At 45.5% G+C, this 21702-nt stretch overlaps 1 protein-coding gene across 1 annotated transcript; it reads left to right on the top strand.

The window, feature by feature from the left end:
* Positions 1-344: 344 nt before the first annotated feature.
* On the top strand, positions 345-21212 carry CNP (2',3'-cyclic nucleotide 3' phosphodiesterase). Its single transcript, XM_063425386.1, has 4 exons — positions 345-477; positions 2731-3406; positions 15272-15402; positions 20705-21212. Exons 1-4 carry the CDS (start codon positions 367-369, stop codon positions 21155-21157), a joined length of 1371 nt encoding a protein of 456 aa, XP_063281456.1. The 5' UTR covers positions 345-366; the 3' UTR covers positions 21158-21212.
* The last annotated feature ends 490 nt before the right edge of the window (positions 21213-21702 follow it).

The following is a 21702-nucleotide window of genomic DNA, read 5'->3' as shown; positions in this document are numbered from 1 at the left end:
CTATCAGAGCAGCTGATAGCGATCACGGACGTATCAGGTATGTTTTTTTACCTGATACGTCCGCGGTTGGGAAGGGGTTAAAGAAAGGTAAGTTCGGCATGACAGTGCCGCTTTTAAGAATTTTAACCTTGTATTAAATTAACCACTCATAACGTTCATTTAACAGTGCATCATTAACCAATCATAACTTCCCTTTAACAGTGCATCACTAATTACTGCAAACTGCACAATATTGGGAAAGCCTTCTTAAGGGGAAAATTGAATCGAATACCACCCCTCTTTCAGATATTGGAGAGTTAAATAAATAGGCGGGCAGAAGGGAGGAGTCTGACTGTCGGGGTAAGAGGAGGGGGGTTCAGGAAGAGCATGTTGATCAGGCTCTCAAACACAAAGCTCCTGTTCACTACTCAACTCTTACTGCTCCCTGCTAGAGTGCTACAGACCAGCATTACCCGGGGCCTTTTCACCTGCTGCAAGGTAACATCCCATGATTCTTTTTTTAAACGTTCTGTATCCTTGAGTGCTACAATCCATTGCATCATTTCTGGTTGTCCAACTCTGACTTCATCTGTTTGTTATTCGTGACACTTATAGGGGAGGTCCCTTCATGTGTCTGTGCTAAAATTGGATAAACTGTGTTTATAGTATTAGATTAACCAGCTCGTGGTATGTGCCTATTAGATTAACCAGCGAGATGTACTTCTGGGGTCTGTATTGTAAATAGAGCTGAGGTTTATTAATGTGTTCTATAAAAGTGAATTACAGGTTACGATAGCCGTGTATTAAGAGAACACAAATTAATATTTTGTGATACAGGAAGCAGGTGACAGTTGTGTGCCCATATGCCTACCTTTTTAGGACCAGGTCAGAGGTGCGAGTGCTCTTGCCTACCTTATAGGAGATGGTCAGTGGTATATAACCGAATAGCTACGTATGAGGAGAGGGTCTGAGATGTGTGCACTGTGTGCCTTGCCTATTAGGAGAGGCTAGGAGGTGTGCCCACATTTCTGATTAGAATAGTGTGCCCAAATGTGTTCACATAAAAAAAGTGAAATATATGTTCTCCGTGGAAGTGCAGTAGGCATATGGAGTATCAGTGACCTGACCTGAATAATATCTAGCTATCGAGAAGTAGAATGTTAAACTACTTCTGAAGTCTGTGCATTAGGAGACACATGCCCTGGTACATGTAAGATGCATACTACTGGTATTTATCTAGGGAGGTGTATTCATCACCTGTATAACTATAGATATGGGCATTTTGAGACATGGACAGTGTGTATATCTGTGTACATATCCATGCACATCATTTAAGCCTGCTTGATAGCTCATTCTACCTTTTGTGCTCCTGAAAACAGTTTGGCTGGACTGGAAACTTTGAGAGATGTCTTAAAACGTCCTGGTGTTTATTCTGTGTGTAAAATGTTTAACACCAAACCGTACGTTTTCATGTGAGAGCACACAGTATGTGGGGCTAACATAATATAAATAAATAAATCGAGTATAGTTAACTTAAACCCAAATTGCAATAGTCAGGCATCCAGTATATCTGAGTTGGGCAACTTTTTTCAAAACCAGCACTTTTTGACTACATTTTGTAGTTTTAGTTTTAATTTAATTACATTTCAGTGAAAAGCAGAATAAACACCTATAATTGTTTTAGTAAATAGTATATTCTCCCATTATAAAAACTCGTTGCTCTAGGGTATTATAACCGTTAATAAGATGAGTTTGACCAGTGTGCTCCATGTGGTGTATATACTGAGTGAATTAACACTTTTCATGTATAGTTTTAAGTTCAGGAGGAGCTCCTATGCATATTCATTTCTACATATTGCTAGCCAAAGTTTAACATTCATAGGAAAAGTATTTTACTTAAAGTTGCATATATAATGGGTATGTTAGTAGATTTGGGGAGATTGGCCGATTGTGCTGTACTTTCAAATGGAAAAAAAATATGTGGTTTTGGTACAGACAGCTTAGTAGTTATCTTTGTATAGTTGGGCTTTTGACAGATTGTCATTTTGTTCAAAGACAAAATATATGTGTGTGTGTGTGTGTGTGTGTGTGTGTGTATATATATATGTATGTGTGTGTATATATATATATATATATATATATATATATATATATATATATATATGTTTATGCACTAACTTAGAAACCTGTTGTGAATTTTTGTAGCATGGGTTTTTACTGTTCTACTATTTGGTTTTTCCTCCTACTGTATTTTAGGATGGGCACTGGTCGCTAATACATTGCAGTGGTAAAAGTGTTAACTTTCTTGACAATAATGCTGCTGTTCTGAAGAGTGCAGATGGCAGTGGGAAGCTGTGAATGGTATCAACTGTGTCAAAAGCCAACTCACACACCACTCTTTTGTTTTGTTAGGGGTTATTGTTTGAACATTAATTTGGACAATGGACAATTTTCAACCAGTGCTGATAAAATTCATTCGCCATCACTGAATGATTGTTTTGTAGTTTCCACTGATCGAAAGAAATGCATAGTATTTTTTTATATTTTCAAGATGTAAACATTTTCATATCTTTAACAGAACATTTTTTTTTACCAATTGTATCTTTTTGGGCAACATAATCAGTTCGTTTGGAAATAAGGAACATATTTTCTCACTGTTCACTTGTTGAAGAATTCTATGAATATAATATAATAAACATCCCAAATAAATTGGTTTTATGCTCATATGTCACCATTTTTTGTTTTCTCTAGGTAACTGCCACATTGAAGAGATCCAAGCCATTGTTGGCCAAGACTCTAAATCTTACAATGTCTACACAAGCTGCGAAAGACCACACAGAGGGTCACAAGATCCCATTGCTAGTGGATGACCACACAGTCACCACTGTTCGAGAATCAAAGATCTTGGTTATCTTGAGAGGTTTGCCAGGTAGTGGGAAGACCAGCTTGGCGAAGGAAATAGAACAAAAATTTAAGGACAACTCCCGTTTAATTTCTGCTGATAACCACAACATCAAACCAGCTATTAGGCCATCTGATGAAGGAGAATACTCTAAAATGGATGAGGAGCTCAACACATGCTGTGAGAGACGTGAAGCTAACTTGGTCATTCTTGATGACACACATCATGACCAGGAACGGCTGAACGGGCTCTTTGATTTAGCCAACAAGTACCACTTCACGGTACTTATACTAGAACCCAAAACTCCTTGGAGGCTGGACTGTGGTCAGTTAAAGGATCGGAATCATTGGAAGCTGTCTCTGGAGGAATTGAAGAACTTAAGGCCTACTTTGGAAAAGGAACTCGTCCCGCTGTACTTCGGCTGGTTTGTGACAAAACGTGATGAGGATACACTAAGAAAGACCAGTCAGGACTTCCTGGAGCATTTGAGCAATTTCAAGCCATTTAGGAAGCGTTTGCAAGCATGTATGTAAAATGAACAACATCTAACCAAAATGATTAGATTACATACAGGAAAACTAATTGATAAGAAAACCGTGGTGTGAAATTGAAAACACTCTGTATCTTGCATTACTGCTTCTTAGTGGTGCATATAATTAGTATTCTTTCTCTATGAAACACCATATTACACTCTGCAAATAATGTAAATGTATCTAGACATTATTGGTCCAGTAGTGTAAACTGTGGGGTGGGTGAAGTACAAATGTAGTGAATTTCAAATGAGTGGGCTAAGAAGAATGAGTGTATAGAGGGTTATTGTTCTAAAAGACATTGGGCTGAACAATTTATCACATGAGGTTACAGGCAGAAGCAATAGTAGATGTTCCTTCTCAAATGTCAGGAGGAATAACACTGTAGATCAACACCCTAACTTTGTACGCTTCTAAGAAAATACAAATAAGAATGTGAATCTAGAATAAATGCTGAGATAAGGTTTTCCATTGGGATTCTACTAGCTGAGTAATTAGTGAGAGAAACAAAGAATGAAAATAGTCTTGGTTGGAAGGAATAATAAATCAAAACATTTAGTAGTGGGGGGGGGGGGGGGGGGGTGGTGGTAGAGCAAAATGTATATGTTGGCATTTGTGAAATGTAGCATTTTATAATGAACTGTTTGGAGTGTGGAGAATCTGAGTTGCTTTAGAAGGGCACAGAATTCTTTGTAGTGGGTGCATTATGGCTCCTGTTTACTGTGTATAGTTGGCTTTGGTCTGAATGATAATTGAATTCCACACACTAAGCTAATGCTAGTATAGAGGGACATCTAATATGCAATTGAGAATATGATGGGCTATTGGTAAAAAGTACACTCCGTGAACCATAAGAACTTCATTAAAATTAAGTTGTTATGGTGCCTGGAGGTCAATGACACTGACTTATCTTTAGGATTTAAATTGTGTATGTATGGTTTAACCCCAAGGTCTGTGCTCCTTTTGCTCCACAGTCCTGCTTTCTCAAGAACAGAAGATTTGGGTAGGGGCTTATACTGTTCGCTTACCCAAAGGTAAGCCCACACAAGGGACCACCTGTCACCATAAGGTCATTTTGATGAAGTTATTATGGTGCCCAGTGTGTTCCTTTAAATAGAGCTCTTCATCTGAAAAATCATTAATTTTGGAGCCTGGTGGAAGCAAAGTTTTGACATTAAGAAAAATGTTAATCTATATATTTCTATACAGGGATAACATTTATGGAACTTTATTAGTGGTTCAGTTTAGTAGTGTGAGTTCAGCAGTGTTGAATCTTTTTTGAAAATCTACTTGTCAGTCTGGTCAACATACTTGTCCCAATGTAAAATAATTTAAATTACAAAGGTTGGGGCTTCTGCGAAGAACCCTGGACATTGACAGAGCTATTTGCTGAATTTTCACAAATTAAATCTGAAAGAAAAAATGGAGGCAAAAATAGCTTGTTTGGAATAAATTGGGAATTACTATGAATGTCGTACCCTCTGCTCTCGAATAGTCTTCCCCCTTTTCATTGTGTGTGTGCGCACGCGTACTGGCTGTACATGGATGTGATTGTGATATACACATATACAGACCCTAAACAAAATATACTGCACACTGATGCATGCATCCACTAACACAGACTTACTGACTGACCCATATACACACAAATTTCACATTCTCTGACACTCCGACACCAGCATCTGCCTAGATTTTCAGCAGTGTATAGCCTGTTTCATTCTCTGTCTGCCATGCACAGTGTGGGCTGCTGGGATATGACATCATGCTTTATCCTGGTGGGATTCCGCCATGTGCATCGCAAGGAACTGCTAACTGCCGCTGCTCCTCAAACCCCCCCCCCCGTAAGCCACCGATAAGCAGCAGACTGCCCTAGCTGCAGGACATTTCCTGGTGGGCCAGTACGGTCTTCACTATAATGCCTTGGAGGGATAGGTGGTACCCTGGTACAGTGTCTGCCGGGCATCTATACCCCCAGGGTAGCCCTACCGCTTGCCAACTGACAGGGGTTAAAGAATAAATAAAACTTACAGCGTTACCCAGGCGTCAGGCAATTAAAATTCCCTGCCCCTACTTTTTATATTCTAGAGGGCAAACATGCTCGAAAACAATCTTCACTTGGGTCATCAGGAGAACATATTGTTACAAGTAAGCAAGATACAATATTTTTATTTAGGGTGCACTGTCCCTTTTAAATTACCTGAAGTTGCATGTACTGTTTCAAAGAGTCTTTACCAAAAGGAAATTGTGTATACTTCACTATGGTGGGAGTGTTATTGTGTCAACCACTGCTTCAAAGTTGCGCATATTTGAGGTCTCTAACCAACAGGCACCTACGTAGTGGCCATCAACTCTTTTGTTTACTCAAACTTTAATGACTACAAATATTTTACCAATTGATCCTTAAAACTTGAATGGAAATGTTGCCTACAGCAGAAATTTTATATTTGCTATCCAAGGATTGGCAGGTCAACTTTGGTGTGAATGCACACCAAGTTGACTGTCCCTTATGCAGGCCGGCCCACTGAGGGTAGACTATGCAGGGAGCACTGTTTCAGTGCTCTCTGAAAGGTAGAAATGCCATGAGCGCAGTGCTTGCAAGTCTAATAATGTGCTCGCTCTGTTTGTTGGGGACAGTTCTCTGTTGTCCCCAAAACTGGGACACCAGTTAGAAAGTCAGGAAAGCGAGACAGGACCTAACAATCTGGACTGTCTCCCCACAATTGGGATGCTTGGGAGCCATGTTCATAAGTTGGATAACTGCTTATTGATCCAAATCAACATCTGCTTAAGGAGATGTTGGAACTAAGATGTGTAAATTGAATTTGATGGACTTTTGTCAATCTACATTTCTATGTAGATGGGAGCAATTTTACTTACCTTTCCCAATTAACAGATTACATCAAAAATAATGCAGCCCTTTACTCCATGTATAAAATTAATAGTTTTCACCTCCAGAAAACTGATTTAATAAAGGTTTGTCTATAACACTGGAAACTGCATCCTAACTAAAAAGTAGTGTGTGTCCAATATGATGTCCCAATGTGGCATCTATAGTACCTGTAGAATCCCCATTTCACTATTCATTTTGGTTTTTTTTTAATTCTACACCTGCTGGCTTCATTTATTAATGTGTTTGTGGTATCTATCACTCTCTCCTCTATATATCTATCTCTCTATCTAATTTTTTTTTTTTTTTTTTTTTAGTTTAACTTTAGTCCGGTGTATATGTATGGTGCTGCAAAACAATCAATTCTTGTTACCAAAGCCTTCAATCTCCTGGCATGCCAAGAGTCATATCCTATATAAAGCGCTACGGAATCTGTTGGCGCTATATAAATGATAATAATTATTCTCTAAATCCTTGTATGTGCTTGATTGAAAACTGGGATCCCCTAGGACAGCAAATATTGTTGTATTATGAAGGATGTTTTATAGGCAAATGAGACTATGTCCTTACCTCTAAACTGTTGGCCTGTAAAATCCTATGGATATTTATATTCGTCTTTAATATAATGCATTTCATTGTACTTCATACAGGATCGTAAAAAAAAATGGTTGCCTTTTATAAAAAGAAAGATCAATAGCATAGTCCTCCACCAGGCTACTTAGGAGCACAGTGATGTCCCCCAGATGAATGTTGCCAAGAGGTGTTGGGGAACAGAACTTTGCTGCACATCCCACTTGGCAATCACATTGAATACCTGGCTGTGCAGTATGTTTTTGCTTGTCTGTGCTTTTTATCCTGGAGACATTAGATAAAAAGGTGGGGAAATATTATTACGTATCTCCACCACTCTGTTAGTGTAGTGGTAATTTAATTTTCCTTCAGGCTCAAGCCCTGAGTGGTTCTGGAACCTCGGAATGCCTCATTTTAAAATGTTCCTGACACTATAGTGTCAGAAATACAAACCTGTATTCCTGACATCATAGCCTGAATTACAGTTTAGTCCCCTAGCTCCCCCTTGGCTCCAGTTAAAAAGGTGAGTTTACTCTTTTTCCAGCGCAGTGCAGGTCTGGTTGCAGCTGGCCCTGCCCACACCCAACCCCCTTGTTTGAAATCATCAAACTTGATGATCTCAGTCAATCCAATGCTTTCCCATAGGAAAGGCATAAACTTTTCTCTTAAAAGGCAGTGTTTGGGGGGCGTGGTTTGACCGCCGACAGTGATGGCTGCTTAGGCAGAGAGCTCTGCGCCCTGCCAGACCCGAAAAGCCCCGCAAAACGCAACTCACCCCTGCCACCGATTTAAAAAGCTGATCGCCGCATGTGGGATCCGCCAGAGGATGGCCACCAACAAAAAAAACAGCAAGAAGCCGAAGGAAGGGACCCTTTCCGTCGCCGAACTCCTCGCGATGCCCAGGCCGCATGCAACAAAAGATGGCGGCGGCCAAATGAGCGCGGGCTCCCCGGACTCCCCACAAGCAGGAGAACACAGGCACAGACCTCTGCAGACGTCCAATGCAGAAATCCTGCACTCTATAGCAGAGGTAAGAAACTACCTGGCTGGGGAGATAGAGAGATCAGCAAGGGAGGTTAAAGAGGAGATTCAGTCAGTGGGCCAGCGCACAGAGGCCCTGGAATGGAGGATGGATCACGTGGTGGCAGCCCATAATGAAGCAGCCTCCACTACCAACCAACTAATTACTAGGGTAGCTGAGCTAGAGGCAGAACTAGAAGATGCCTCTAATAGATCCCGCAGGAACAATTTGAGGATTAAAGGCATATCTGAAAGAATAAAAGATGCAGACTTACAGAATGTGCTGCTGGAACTGTTTAAAGAGCAATTGCCTGCCATACCGGAACACCTGTGGACAATAGATAGGGTGCATAGAGCCCTGAGAGCCAGAGGCCCACCTGACGGCCCACCTAGGGATGTGATAATGCGGTGGCACTTTTTCTCCACCAAAGAAGCGATTATCAAAAGCGCACGCCGCCACACTTACTCACTGGAAGGCTCTGCACTCCACCTTTACCAGGACATAGCGCCTGCCACCCTAGCCAGGAGAAGGGAATGGAAGCCCGTAGCCGACCTAGTCAGGGCCAAGGGCCTCAACTTCGCATGGGGACATCCCTTTAAAATGCTGGTGTTCAACGGTCCGCGACCGGCTGTACTCCTACCCACGGCAGACCCTAAGGCCTTCCTCCATGGATTATGCATAGAAGTCCCAGAGGATTTCCGACTCCCAGAAGGGGCACCCAAGCACTAGGCCACTTGCCCAGGGATGACGCAGGTCTGGACGGCGGTGCTCCATAGTGGACCCCAAGGGACCTTCCTTCTACTAAACCCTACCTCTTATTAACCAGACTCAACCCAAAGTAATCCCCTCTCGCAAAGACCCACATGTTGAAATTCAGACCCAAGTCACTAAAGATAAGACAAAAGTAGACGACTACATCGAAAACAGACTACTTCAGCTACAGATCGCATATCCTCAAACAAACCAAACACAAGAGACACCTGTCAGGGCTGTCCCAAATGCAACAGCTAAGAAATCGAGGCATAACATGAGACGTGAGAAAGACGACCATACACCACAATACAGCACACAGGAGCTGGGGGAGAGACAGTACGTAACACTGCCTGAAAGTAACAAACCCGAGAACCGGCCTGAAGCACAAGGGAATGGAATCAAGCAAGACAATACGCAACGTATACCAAAGAACGCTAATATACCAAGAAGAACAAACAGAACAGAAGAAGATACCACGCTATCCCGCGACCGTGGAATTAAACTACTGGGCTGGTGAAGTGGACGTATGAAGACGAGAACACACTTATATGGCGACTCCACCTCTGCCCGAACCTTCTAAGAATTCACCGAGCTGTACAGCTCTATGACTTTTACACTGATCATTTACAACCGGGACAGTGTCGGAGCTCACCTCCGCATGGGACTTTGGTCCATTCCCAGGCATATGGACACTGCACCGGGTTACTGAGAATGTTGCAGTTACGTCCAGACACGCAAGTGTATACTCCCATTCCCCCCACCCCTCTTTATTATTTTCTGTTTTACTTTGCATTCTCTGTATTTAAAGGGATCTCAGGGGCTACCTGGAGATAACGGAGGTTAGGGGATGTGACATAGGCTGACCGCTGCACCAAGGGTTTAGGGTAATGCTGGGTAGCCCGTACTCAACTTCATCCCCCTAGACCCGCCACCGGGACCCCCCTCACAGGGGTGACAGAAACTCTTATTTCCTTCGGCCATCCCTACCATCCCCCGCCCCACCCCCACCACCATCTTACTGGACGTGGGCCGGAATGGTACGACCCCCAGCAGCACTGACACAGAAGGGGTGACCCCCCCCCCTCCCCCTTACCGACCTTAAAAGACACCTGAGAACGGGGATTGGAACACTAGAGGTGGGGATGGGGTTACTGGCTCTGAGAGTATTCAATGTGGTTTGTATCTCATGTATATATTGCCTGTCTGCTCACTGTAAAGTAAGCTCGTCTCGCACCCATATTGCAGTTCTATGTACACACCAATGACTTGGTATGAGATTACGCACAATCCTAACCAAACTTAGCAGGGAACTGATGTTCATATCCTATAATATTTTGATGTTCGGGTCCTCGGCAGGGTGCTCGGCGGTTGATTGTCCCCTCCGTGCTACTTGAGGTATTCGCGGAGCGGATAACCACCCCCCGATACACCCGGCACGAATAAGACCGGAGTGATCCCCTACCTCCCCACTTCGTACCTACCCCCCCTCCCACTCTCCCTCTCCCCTTCCCCCCCTATCATCGCCTCATATACAAAGGCTGAGACTGCTAAGCGGGCTCCCCGGACCCTCAGCAACCCTCCCGCAGACAGCCTCAGACTACCCAGCTCACAGGCCAAACGAAGCCTCCCCGGCGAGGACTTCCCCCCCCCCCTCCCATACCTGCCACTAAACAGTGTCCAATTTTTGCCTCTCCTCCCTAGCCCACACACGTCGCACCTCGGAGGGGCGAGCGGCGGACGGTCCTGACTCCAACGCACAAGTGACTAGCAGGACCTTAGACGAAGCATGGCCACACTCAAAATAACCTCCCTTAACGTCAACGGCCTTAACACACCGACCAAAAGACGACTATTAATGAGGGAACTAAAAAGACAAAAGACAGACATAGCCTTCGTGCAGGAGACACATATGCTGCGCTCAGCCCGGATTCAACTAACCGACCACCTATACACCAGGGCATACTCTTCCAGAGCTCTGGTGAAAAAAAACGGAGTAGAAATACTCATTCATAAAAACTGCCCCTTTCTCACTCAAACGACACAATCCGACACCATGGGCAGGTACGTCATCCTTACGGGGACCATACATGCCACCACCTACCACCTGATTAACGTATACGCACCCAACCAACCAGACCCAGCCTTCTGGGACAACTTACAGGACATAGTACACAAACTACCGCATGGCATAATAGTAATGGGGGGCGACCTGAATGCCACTCCCAGTCCACCAGTCGATCGTAGCACACCGACGGGAGGCCAGAGGGCCCCGAGGGTGGGGGGACAGGACAAACTACTATCCCAGTTCATACAAAACACACAACTTCTTGACCCCTGGAGACTGCGGCACCCGGGGCAGAGAGACTACACTTTCTTCTCGGCGGCACACTCCACTTACTCCCGCATAGATTTATTGTTGGTCAATCAGAATGGGATCCCGTGGATCCACTCTGCGCGGATCAACCTCATTACGTGGTCAGACCACGCAGATATAGAGATTCTATTACGACTCCCAGGCCCAAGACCACCTTGGAAATGGAGGTTGAACAGCACACTCCTTAAGGACCCAGATGTGGTACGGCTTATTCAGGAAGAACTTACGTCCTACTTTAACGAAAACGATACACCGGACCTAACACAAACCACAATATGGGCCGCACACAAGGCGGTCATCCGGGGCTCCCTCATTAAACTGGCAACTCGGTTGAAAAAACAGAAGGCGGAAACCCTCTTCGAGCTCCAAAAGGCGCTGAGGAGGGCCGAAGCCAAGCACAAACACACCCCCACGACACAGGGACTCCAGGACCTTCGGGCACTCCGACACAAAATAAGGGCCTTAGCGGTAGAGGACCTTGGTAGGGATCTAGTCCGTAAAAAACGTCTGTATTATGAACGCTCCAATAAAATGGACACCCTCCTAGCCAGGGCACTCAACCCCAAACAACAATTCAAAACCATAACGGCGATCCGAAACACGACAGGGCTGATAACTCATAACCCCATAGAAATCAACCAGGTATTCACGGAGCTTCTAGCCAACATTTATAATCATTCCCCGGAATTGAACGGAGACAATGCGTCATATGCACTCACGGTTACAAACTACATAAACAAAACGAAAATACCACATCTCACGCTAGAAAACATATTAACACTGAGTGCTCCGATTGAGGAGGATGAGGTGGATGGGGCCATCACAGCACTTAAAGGCAATAAGGCCCCGGGACCGGATGGGTACGACGGTTCCTACTACAAAATCCTTAGAGACACCCTGATCCCACGACTAGTCAAGGTGTACGCGGAATGGATGGACGGAGGACATCCCAACCCGGAAACGCTAACAGCTGACATCACCCTCATCCCAAAACCTGGTAAAGATCCGTCGGAGGCTGGGAACTACAGGCCCATTTCGCTTATAAATTTCGATGTCAAATTGTTTGCGAAAATCCTAGCGACGCGTCTAAACCCCCTGCTGGGAAGACTGGTCCACCCGGACCAGGTCGGCTTTGTGCCATCTCGACAATTGTACGAGAACACTAGGAGGGGGGCGGATGTCATCTGGTGGGCGGTGAGGACCCGGACGCCTTCTCTGATCCTTTCCCTGGACGCGGAGAAGGCGTTCGATAGGGTCCTGTGGCACTACCTCTTCTCACTCTTAGAACACCTCCGAATACCGGACACATTCATACGGGGCATAAAAGCCCTGTATACCGCACCAAGGGCGCAGACGGCCGTCCCAGGAGCAGCCCCGACCCCATTCACGCCCGCCAACGGCACCAGACAGGGCTGCACCCTCTCCCCCTTATTGTTCGTCCTAGCGCTAGAACCACTTCTGCAGCGGATAAGGGAAGACGGGAACATCCCAGGTATACGGGCACGGGGGGAGGAATACAAAGTCTCGGCGTACGCCGATGACATCATGGTCACACTCACTAACCCCCAGAGATCCCTGCCACACCTACTCTCCCTCCTTGAAGAATACGGCCAGGTATCAGGCTATAAAATTAATTTAGAAAAATCAGTGGCAATGCCGCTGGAACTAGAAACGGCTGAGATCACTGCCATACAAGCCGCCCATCTCCTCAACTTCTCGAGAACCGAAGTCAAATATTTAGGGATCAAACTAACAGCAGACCCAGGGAAACTGTACGACGCGAACTACGCGCCCACATTGCAGAAACTAGGCAGGGATATAGACAAATGGCAGGAGAAGCCAATCTCATGGATTGGGCGACTACATGCCATAAAAATGACGCTGCTTCCACGCCTATTATTCCTGTTCCAAGCCCTGCCGATCAAAGTCACTAAGCAAGACCTCACTACATTACAAAGACACATAGATAACTTCATATGGGCACAAAAACGACACAGAATAGCCAGACATGTACTGTATCGACCGAAGTTAAGAGGAGGACTTGGGCTCCCAAATTTGCACCACTACTACTTGGCGGCTCAGTTAGCCCAAATAGTGGCGTGGCACACACCAGAAGGCTCTCATAGGTGGGTTGACCTGGAAACGAAATTAATGGGCACGGACCTGCCACAATACTGGATATGGGTCCCCAAACAAGACAGACCCGCCCTACAAACCACCTGCCCGGCCATTCTAAATTCCGTGCGAATATGGGACCAGACAGCTACCAAGTACGCACTTAAACACACCCCCTCACCCCTGACACCATATTTGAGAAACAAGGCGTTTGAGCCCGGGCTGAGCGCACGAGACTTTAGGGGGTTAGAGAGCACGGGGATGCAGAGATATAGACAAATGTACGAGGGCGACACCTTTAGAACGTTTGATAGTCTGAAACTTCTAACGACCCTAACTACGAAGGATGTATTTCGCCACATGCAATTACTGGACTTCGCCAAAACTCCAGAGGTTAAAAAAGCCGCACACACCCCAATGACGTTTTATGAACAGCTGTGTAACGCCGAAACCGTACAGAAAGGCCTTATAACGGCTATTTACGCACAACTTAGCGCCCCCGCCAAAGACGCTACAGACCCACGTTACATTGGCCAATGGGAGACAGACCTGGGGGAGACACTGGAGGGAGAGGATTGGGTTGACATTTGGGAAGCAACAGCCAAGACCTCAATTTGCGTACTGCACCAAGAACAATCGTATAAAATGCTCATGAGATGGTACACCACACCAGTGCAACTACACAAAATGGGGAAAACCACGACCGATACATGCTGGAAGGGCTGCAGGGGTAAAGGCACATTTGTGCATATGTGGTGGGAATGCCCTGAAATACACAAATACTGGACACGCATACAGACACTAATAGCAGACGTCCTAATGATGCCTGTTGCCTTAGAACCTTGGTCGATCCTACTGTCCAAACCCGTAGACGGCCTCCCCAGAAAAGAAGCAACAACTCTTTAACAAAATTACATTAGCGGCCAGAAGGGCCATCGCCCAGGCGTGGCTAAAACCTGACCTACCCACAGACACCGACGTAATTGTAAAGATCAAAGACACATATCTGATGGACAAACTCACAGCTCAAATTAGGAACACAGAGAAATCATTTCGCAAAATCTGGCAGCCCTGGGAAGACTATCTTGACGATTAGGGCCATATCATTAATACGCTGACAGACAGAGACTTTAGGAAGGGCCTCCCTCCACCGCGCCCCCCTCCCACGACCGGTGCTTCTCCCCCTCCCCGCCCTCCCCTCCCCCAACCTCTCATCCTGGCTCACCCTTCCCTCTCCCCCCTCCAATGTTTTTATTTTTATGTTTATTTTCATTCTTTTTATTCAATGCTATACAAAATCGGACAACAGGACGAATCATAATAGATTCTTACGATGTTACTAACATATGGCACTGTATTGCATTGTCCTTTTACTCTATGTACGGGATGAACACGCCCACGATGGTTATAAACGACACAATAAGGCAGGATACCAAGGCCATTTAGGCCGACACACACCTAGTTTTTAACGTAGGCCACACGCCACCCCTCGGAGGTCGGTCATCTGTGTGAGCCGCTGTGTCTCGGCGGACCACGCTTAGAACCGACGCTACATAACGATGTTAAAGCCTACCCAGATATATGCATGGAATGTATTTTAACCATCGTGACTCAGACGAAATGGACTCTGACTACCGCACTGTACATTTACATTGCAACGTTATATTTTAATGTATTGTATTGTACTGTTTTGTTATCATATAATTGTTTTTTCTTGTTACATTTTCAAAGGGCGGGATATGCCCCCCCCTCTCAGTTTAAGACGCCACGGAGCGGCTCATATTAACACCGCATATGCTATAACTTCATCTCTCTATTGACGTATAACTTGTAAAACTGATCGTATTCGGCTCCTGCGTGAGCCACAGTACATTGCTATGCCGTACTCCGTGACGAACCAAAAATAAAGAATTAAAAAAAGAAAAAAAGGCAGTGTTTACATTAAAAAGCCTGCAGGGACAGGCTATAGACACCAGAACCACTACATTAAGCTGTAGTTGTTCTGATGACTATAGTGTACCTTTTAAAGAAAAACAACTTGGTGAAAGCGAAAGAAAATGTGTAAGAATTGGCAATTCTTTTACCAAATAAAAATTCTTTTACCAAATAAAAATTCTTTTACCTTTTCTGTTGTCTGCAGATGGCTACGAAGACAAACACAAGTTAGATCTTCTGAAATATTTTGGCAAAACTCCCAACATTCTGCACTGCACAACCAAATACTGCGACTACGGAAAGGTGGCAGGATCTGAAGAATATGCCCAAATGGAGGTAATTAGTGAACCATGGAGTATGGCATGTGGTGGAGAAATGTGCAAAGCACTTTTAAAAATGCAAATAATAATACTCTATTGTACTCTAAAACACCATTTCAAATTATAAAGTAAAGCCTGTTGTTTTAATGTAAAGCTATTTACATCCGCGCACTGTACACCTAAAGGAGAATATTGTGTGAGTGGTTCTACACTAACTAAACATTATGGATGTTATTCACTAAACACTGAACTGTAATGCATTTAAAAAATAAATAAAATAGCATTTTTCTTTTAGAGGATTTCATTAGAGGAACATAGAAACCAGTGGTGTACACATGACCCATGGGGCCCCGGTGCGAAAATTTATCTGTGGGCCCCCCCCCCCCCCCGGTATGACCGCGGTATGTACGCAAGGACCACTACAGACACCCAGATCACATCAGCTCAATGAAGTGGTCTGGGTGTCAGTTCCCTCTAGTTTTAACCCTGCAGCTGAAAGCATAGTTTCACTGAGGGTTAATCCAGCCTCTATTGGCTGTCCCACTGACAGCCGCTAGAGGCGCTTCTGCGATTCTAAGACACTGAACGTCCATAGGAAAGCATTGAGTAATGCTTTCCTATGGGCGGTTTGAATGCGTGCGCGGCTCTTGCCGCGCATGCGCATTCAGAGCTGAGAGGCGGAGGGATCCCCAGCGCCATGGGAGTCCGGCGCTGGAGAAAGGTAAGTCCTGAAGACACACACACTCTCACGAACAAACGCATACGCACTAGCTAACAGACACACACATTTACTGACAGAGACACATTCAGCGGCAGACATACATACACACTCACTTACAAAACATACACTCTCACTGACAAACACACATTCACTAACAGACATCAAACAGACTTACTAACACACACACACAAACACACTCAGTAACAGACACACACAGTAACACACTCACTGACACTCACTAGCAGACACACACTCACTGACACTCACTAGCAGACACACACACACACTAACACTCAGACACACACACACTTACACTCACTCACACACACTTACACTCACTCACACACACTTACACTCACTCACACTCACTCACACACTCACACACACTCACACACACACCCACTAACACTCACTCACACACACACACATTAACACACACTTACACACACAATAGTTTTTTTTTTTTATTATTATTAATCCCCCCAGCCTCCTTACCTTTTGGAGTGCTGAGGGGATTCCCTGGGGTCCAGTGGTGCTGCTGGGCTCCTGGGCGGCCGGTCACCCGGCGGGCAGGCAGGCTGGCCGGCGCGCGAGGGAGCACTCTCCCCTGAGTGCTTCCTCTTCAGCTCCCTCGCGCGCCGCGTAGGGATGCCGGCGCCGGAAGATGACGTCATCTTCCGGCTCCGGTATCAGTGCGGTGCGCGAGGGAGCTGAAGAGGAAGCACTCAGGGGAGAGTGCTCCCTCGCGCGCCAGACTGACCGGCCGTGGGGTGACAGCAGGGCCAGCCTCGGGGGGCCCTGAGGTGGCCGGCTCCTGGGGCCCCCAGGAGAAGAGGCTGGCCCTGTGGGTACATACAGGGTCGCAGGGGCGGCCGGGCCCCCTGGTGGGCCGGGCCCGGTCGCAGCCGCGACCCCTGCGACCCTGGTATGTACGCCACTGATAGAAACATAGAATGTGACGGCAGATAAGAACCATTCGGACCATCTAGTCTGCCCAATTTTCTAAAAACTTTCATTAGTCCCTGGCCTTATCTTATAGTTAGGATAGCCTTATAAATATCCCACGCATGCTTAAACTCCTTTACTGTGTTAACCTCTACCACTTCAGCTGGAAGGCTATTCCATGCATCCACTACCCTCTCAGTAAAGTAATACTTCCGGATATTATTTTTAAACCTTTGTCCCTCTAATTTAAAGGGAAACTCCAGTGCCAGGAAAACGATCCGTTTTCCTGGCACTGGAGGATCCCTCTCCCTCCCACCCCCCAATCCCCGGTTACTGAATGGGTGAAAACCCCTTCAGTCACTTACCTGAGTCAGCGGCGATGTCCCTCGCCGCTGTCTCCTCCTCCGCGACGCTCCTCCTGTCCATTGCGTCGGCCGGTGGGTGAGACTGATCCCGCCCACCGGCTGAGGAGACCTAATGCGCATGCGCGGCAATGCCGCGCATGCGCATTACGTCTCCCCATAGGAAAGCATTGAAAAATCATTTCAATGCTTTCCTATGGGGGTTTTGAGCGACGCTGGAGGTCCTCACACAGCGTGAGGACGTCCAGCGACGCTCTAGCACAGGTTTCCTGTGCTATGGACCAGGAAGTGACCTCTAGTGGCTGTCTGGTAGACAGCCACTAGAGGTGGAGTTAACCCTGCAAGGTAATTATTGCAGTTTATAAAAAAAACTGCAATAATTACACTTACAGGGTTAGGAGTAGTGGGAGTTGGCACCCAGACCACTCCAATGAGCAGAAGTGGTCTGGGTGCCTTTAAGACTGTCCTCTTGTTGTGGTAGTTTATTTTTCTTTTAAATATTGTCTCCTCCTTTACTGTGTTGATTCCCTTTATGTATTTAAATGTTTCTATCATATCCCCCCTGTCTCGTCTTTCCTCCAAGCTATACATGTTAAGATCCTTTAACCTTTCCTTGTAGACACATTCAGCGGCAGACATACATACACACTCACTTACAAAACATACACTCTCACTGACAAACACACATTCACTAACAGACATCAAACAGACTTACTAACACACACACACAAACACACTCAGTAACAGACACACACAGTAACACACTCACTGACACTCACTAGCAGACACACACTCACTGACACTCACTAGCAGACACACACACACACTAACACTCAGACACACACACACTTACACTCACTCACACACACTTACACTCACTCACACTCACTCACACACTCACACACACACCCACTAACACTCACTCACACACACACACATTAACACACACTTACACACACAATAGTTTTTTTTTTTTATTATTATTAATCCCCCCAGCCTCCTTACCTTTTGGAGTGCTGAGGGGATTCCCTGGGGTCCAGTGGTGCTGCTGGGCTCCTGGGCGGCCGGTCACCCGGCGGGCAGGCAGGCTGGCCGGCGCGCGAGGGAGCACTCTCCCCTGAGTGCTTCCTCTTCAGCTCCCTCGCGCGCCGCGTAGGGATGCCGGCGCCGGAAGATGACGTCATCTTCCGGCTCCGGTATCAGTGCGGTGCGCGAGGGAGCTGAAGAGGAAGCACTCAGGGAGAGTGCTCCCTCGCGCGCCAGACTGACCGGCCGTGGGGTGACAGCAGGGCCAGCCTCGGGGGGCCCTGAGGTGGCCGGCTCCTGGGGCCCCCAGGAGAAGAGGCTGGCCCTGTGGGTACATACAGGGTCGCAGGGGCGGCCGGGCCCCCTGGTGGGCCGGGCCCGGTCGCAGCCGCGACCCCTGCGACCCTGGTATGTACGCCACTGATAGAAACATAGAATGTGACGGCAGATAAGAACCATTCGGACCATCTAGTCTGCCCAATTTTCTAAAAACTTTCATTAGTCCCTGGCCTTATCTTATAGTTAGGATAGCCTTATAAATATCCCACGCATGCTTAAACTCCTTTACTGTGTTAACCTCTACCACTTCAGCTGGAAGGCTATTCCATGCATCCACTACCCTCTCAGTAAAGTAATACTTCCGGATATTATTTTTAAACCTTTGTCCCTCTAATTTAAAGGGAAACTCCAGTGCCAGGAAAACGATCCGTTTTCCTGGCACTGGAGGATCCCTCTCCCTCCCACCCCCCAATCCCCGGTTACTGAATGGGTGAAAACCCCTTCAGTCACTTACCTGAGTCAGCGGCGATGTCCCTCGCCGCTGTCTCCTCCTCCGCGACGCTCCTCCTGTCCATTGCGTCGGCCGGTGGGTGAGACTGATCCCGCCCACCGGCTGAGGAGACCTAATGCGCATGCGCGGCAATGCCGCGCATGCGCATTACGTCTCCCCATAGGAAAGCATTGAAAAATCATTTCAATGCTTTCCTATGGGGGTTTTGAGCGACGCTGGAGGTCCTCACACAGCGTGAGGACGTCCAGCGACGCTCTAGCACAGGTTTCCTGTGCTATGGACCAGGAAGTGACCTCTAGTGGCTGTCTGGTAGACAGCCACTAGAGGTGGAGTTAACCCTGCAAGGTAATTATTGCAGTTTATAAAAAAAACTGCAATAATTACACTTACAGGGTTAGGAGTAGTGGGAGTTGGCACCCAGACCACTCCAATGAGCAGAAGTGGTCTGGGTGCCTTTAAGACTGTCCTCTTGTTGTGGTAGTTTATTTTTCTTTTAAATATTGTCTCCTCCTTTACTGTGTTGATTCCCTTTATGTATTTAAATGTTTCTATCATATCCCCCCTGTCTCGTCTTTCCTCCAAGCTATACATGTTAAGATCCTTTAACCTTTCCTTGTAAGTTTTATCCTGCAATCCATGAACCAGTTTAGTAGCCCTTCTCTGAACTCTCTCTAAAGTATCAATATCCTTCTGGAGATACGGTCTCCAGTACTGCGTATAATACTGAGGTCTCACCAGCATTCTGTACAATGGCATGAGCACTTCCCTCTTTCTTTACTGCTAATACCTCTCCCTATACAACCAAGCATTCTGCTAGCATTTCCTGCAGCTCTATTACATTGTCTGCCTACCTTTTAAGTCATCAGAAATAATCATCCCTAAATCACTTTCCTCAGATGTTGAGGTTAGGACTATCAATCTATTCTGTACTCAGACCCTGGGTTTTTACTTCCAATATGCATTATCTTGCACTTACCCACATTAAATGTCAGTTGCGACAACGCTGACCAATCTTCTAGTTTACCTAAATCATTTGCCATTTGGCTTATCCCTCCTGGAACATCAACCCTGTTACAGTATCATCAGCAAAATGACATACCTTACCATCAAGACCTTCTGCAATATCACTAATAAAAATAATAAAGAGAATGGGTCAAAGTACAGATCCCTGAGGTACCCCACTGGTGACAAGCTGATGCTTCGAATATACTCCATTGACTGCAACCCTCTGTTGCCTATCACTCAGCCACTTCCTTACCCATTCAACAATATTGGAATCCAAACTTAAAGATTGCAGTTGATTGATAAGTCTTCTTTGTACAACCGTGTCAAAAGCCTTACTGAAATCTAAAGAGGACATGCAATAATTTCCATGGTTTCATTTCAAGTCCACTGTACATAAAAGTAAAAAAAAAAAAAAAAAAAAATCATACATGGTTTAATCATTTTTCCTTGTCTTTCTTCATTTTACAAGGCTGTAAAAAAGGGTTACTCCAAAGCTTACACCCTCCACATTACAGCGCTCTTCGTAACTCCCAGGACAGCAGGAGCACATGTGGAACTGACTGAAGAACAGCTTACTCTGTGGCCACAAGATGCTGAGAAAGAGGTGATGCCAAAGGATACCTTCCCAAAGGGGAGCCGTGCCCATATCACTCTGGGCACTGCAGCAGATGTGCAAGATGTCCAAACTGGTATCGACCTACTGGAGTTCATCAAGTTGCAACAGTCAGGGGGGGAGAAGGAAGATTTAGGTGAAATATGTGGGGGCAAGATATATTATTATGAAAATGGCATGTGGATGCTAAACCTATCCAGAAAGATTGAGGTAAAGACCATATTTTCAGGCTACTATGGGAAAGCTGGGGTTACTGCCCCGCAGCGCGGTGGCAAAAAAGCTTTGTTACCCACATGTGAAATAATGTAAGACCACTGGAAACAAACAAAATTAGGTGAAAACCCACAGGTTTTTTTTTTTCTGTTTTATTTTTTTTATTTATTTTTATATAAAGAAGTTAAGTAAAAAATTGGCGCAATAATATGTTTAGCAAATGCTTAAGTGCAAGTGCCCCAATATAATTTTTTTTAAAAGTAATATCAGAGTTACCATCAAATAAAGTGCAATTCGAGTGCAGTAACCACTCCGTTATTGGCATAAATCTACATTTAAAAATAATGGTGCACAAACAATCTGTGCAATATGTATGCAAATACTAGTGCAATAAATCTAATTATCCGTACAAACTACCATATGTGGTGCATAAAAGTGTAATTCTGATCCAGCGCACACAAGGGGTGATCCTCCCTAAGCCAGAGAGTGGTTAGTGGTACTCAACTCATTGTACCTTTTGTGAGTTACTGTCCATTTTGAGCATAGTTTCAATTATTTAAAAGCTTTACAGTGTTGCATGATTGTCTTGATTTTCTCATTCATAGGAATTCAGGATCTGCATATCTAATGGATAGGCATAC

Source organism: Pelobates fuscus, chromosome 6 (assembly GCF_036172605.1).
Source record: "Pelobates fuscus isolate aPelFus1 chromosome 6, aPelFus1.pri, whole genome shotgun sequence".
NCBI classification, from domain to species: domain Eukaryota; kingdom Metazoa; phylum Chordata; class Amphibia; order Anura; family Pelobatidae; genus Pelobates; species Pelobates fuscus.
This window is presented reverse-complemented; position numbering and strand designations above follow the sequence as displayed.